Source organism: Octodon degus, unplaced genomic scaffold, assembly GCF_000260255.1.
Source record: "Octodon degus isolate 3935 unplaced genomic scaffold, OctDeg1.0 scaffold00018, whole genome shotgun sequence".
Taxonomy (NCBI): Eukaryota; Metazoa; Chordata; class Mammalia; order Rodentia; family Octodontidae; genus Octodon; species Octodon degus.
Window position 1 is genome coordinate 14,495,274 of NW_004524594.1, and position 1,252 is coordinate 14,496,525.

The 1,252-nt window shown below is 39.3% G+C and overlaps 1 protein-coding gene across 1 annotated transcript in view; it reads right to left on the reverse strand.

Moving 5' to 3' along the window:
- Caprin1 (cell cycle associated protein 1) overlaps positions 1 to 1,252 on the reverse strand; it is a 39,555-nt gene that overhangs the window by 9,933 nt on the left and 28,370 nt on the right. The window contains exons 13-14 of the mRNA XM_004627305.2: positions 627 to 737; positions 275 to 424 (exon numbers count right to left, since the gene is read on the reverse strand). Coding sequence (XP_004627362.1) covers positions 275 to 424; positions 627 to 737 — 261 coding nt within the window. The remainder of the gene's footprint in view (positions 1 to 274; positions 425 to 626; positions 738 to 1,252) is intronic.

Here is a 1,252-nt window from a genome sequence, read left to right on the forward strand (position 1 = left end):
ATTGCTAAGAAATGTTTGTGGTAATATTGAATATTGTTTGGACAATTAAATGCTGATATCTTGTACACTGAATAAATAATTTAAAGATAACCATAAAAAAAAAAATTTAAGTTAGTGAACAATGCCCTGTAAGTTTAAAAAAAAAAAAAAAAAAACCCCGAAATCCTAGTTACAAGATGCAGACTAAACTCTGCTAAATGAGCCTCTTTGGAGAGCATTTAGCATGACTCACTACACATTAAGCATTCAGTATTAGCTGAGCTGACGTGCTTACCGTTTGCATGGACTGGAATGGAGCTGCATTTACATTGATTCCACTGCTATGTAAAGGTTTGCTCGTCCCAGCCTGAAATACCTGAGGCTGAGAAGCAGCGGGAAGGGATGAGGATGCTGTAGTCTGGTCTGTATTTAGAGAGATTGTTGCCTAAACAAAAGTAAATAAGTAGATGCACTTTAGTGGTAAACTAACCTAAACGTTTTATAGATTAATAAATCCAACTACTCCATAAATAAAAAGACTGAAAAAAAAATCATTATATTAATCCCAAAGTGCCTCTGCCCAGCACAGGAGTAAGTACGATCAACTCATTCAGCTTAGTTCATAAGGCCTGGTTAACGGAACTTGCCTGCATCTGATCGATTGGTTCCTTAGGTGGCCGCTGCTCTGCTGCATGCGAGGGCTGGTACAAGGGCTGAGGTGCTGCGTACCCCTCACTTGTGGATGAAACCAAAGGAACCTACAAACAAGAAAGCAAAGCTTTGTTCTTCCTCCAAAACTAACTGGCCAGAACAAGCCAGCTCTAACAGAGACAACTAAGAGATACATATATCTGTACCTTCTCTCTGCACTCACAGGCTACACAACCTGATGCACATCTATGGTTAAATCTACCTGAATCTAACGTGAAGTTCCCTAGCTTCAAAGATGCCAAGAATTGTTCTAAATTTTACAATTATATCTAAAATGTCTTCCGAAATTCAACTCAACTTGAAATTAGAACACTCCTTTGATTTTAATAAACTACTATAAGTAACACAACAATTTAAAAAGTTATCAAAGAAAAATAAATGTAATGGGGAACTAAAGGCTGGCAACTACCAATGCTAATGAATATATAACAGAAGACTTGGATACTGCTCAAATGCAGACCTCCACCTACTTAGAACAAGCTTAGCAAAAGCATCAGGGACCGCGGTTCAATCCCTCAGCACCACATGCCAGCCAGCCCGCCCCCTGGTGGGCTGAGCTGGC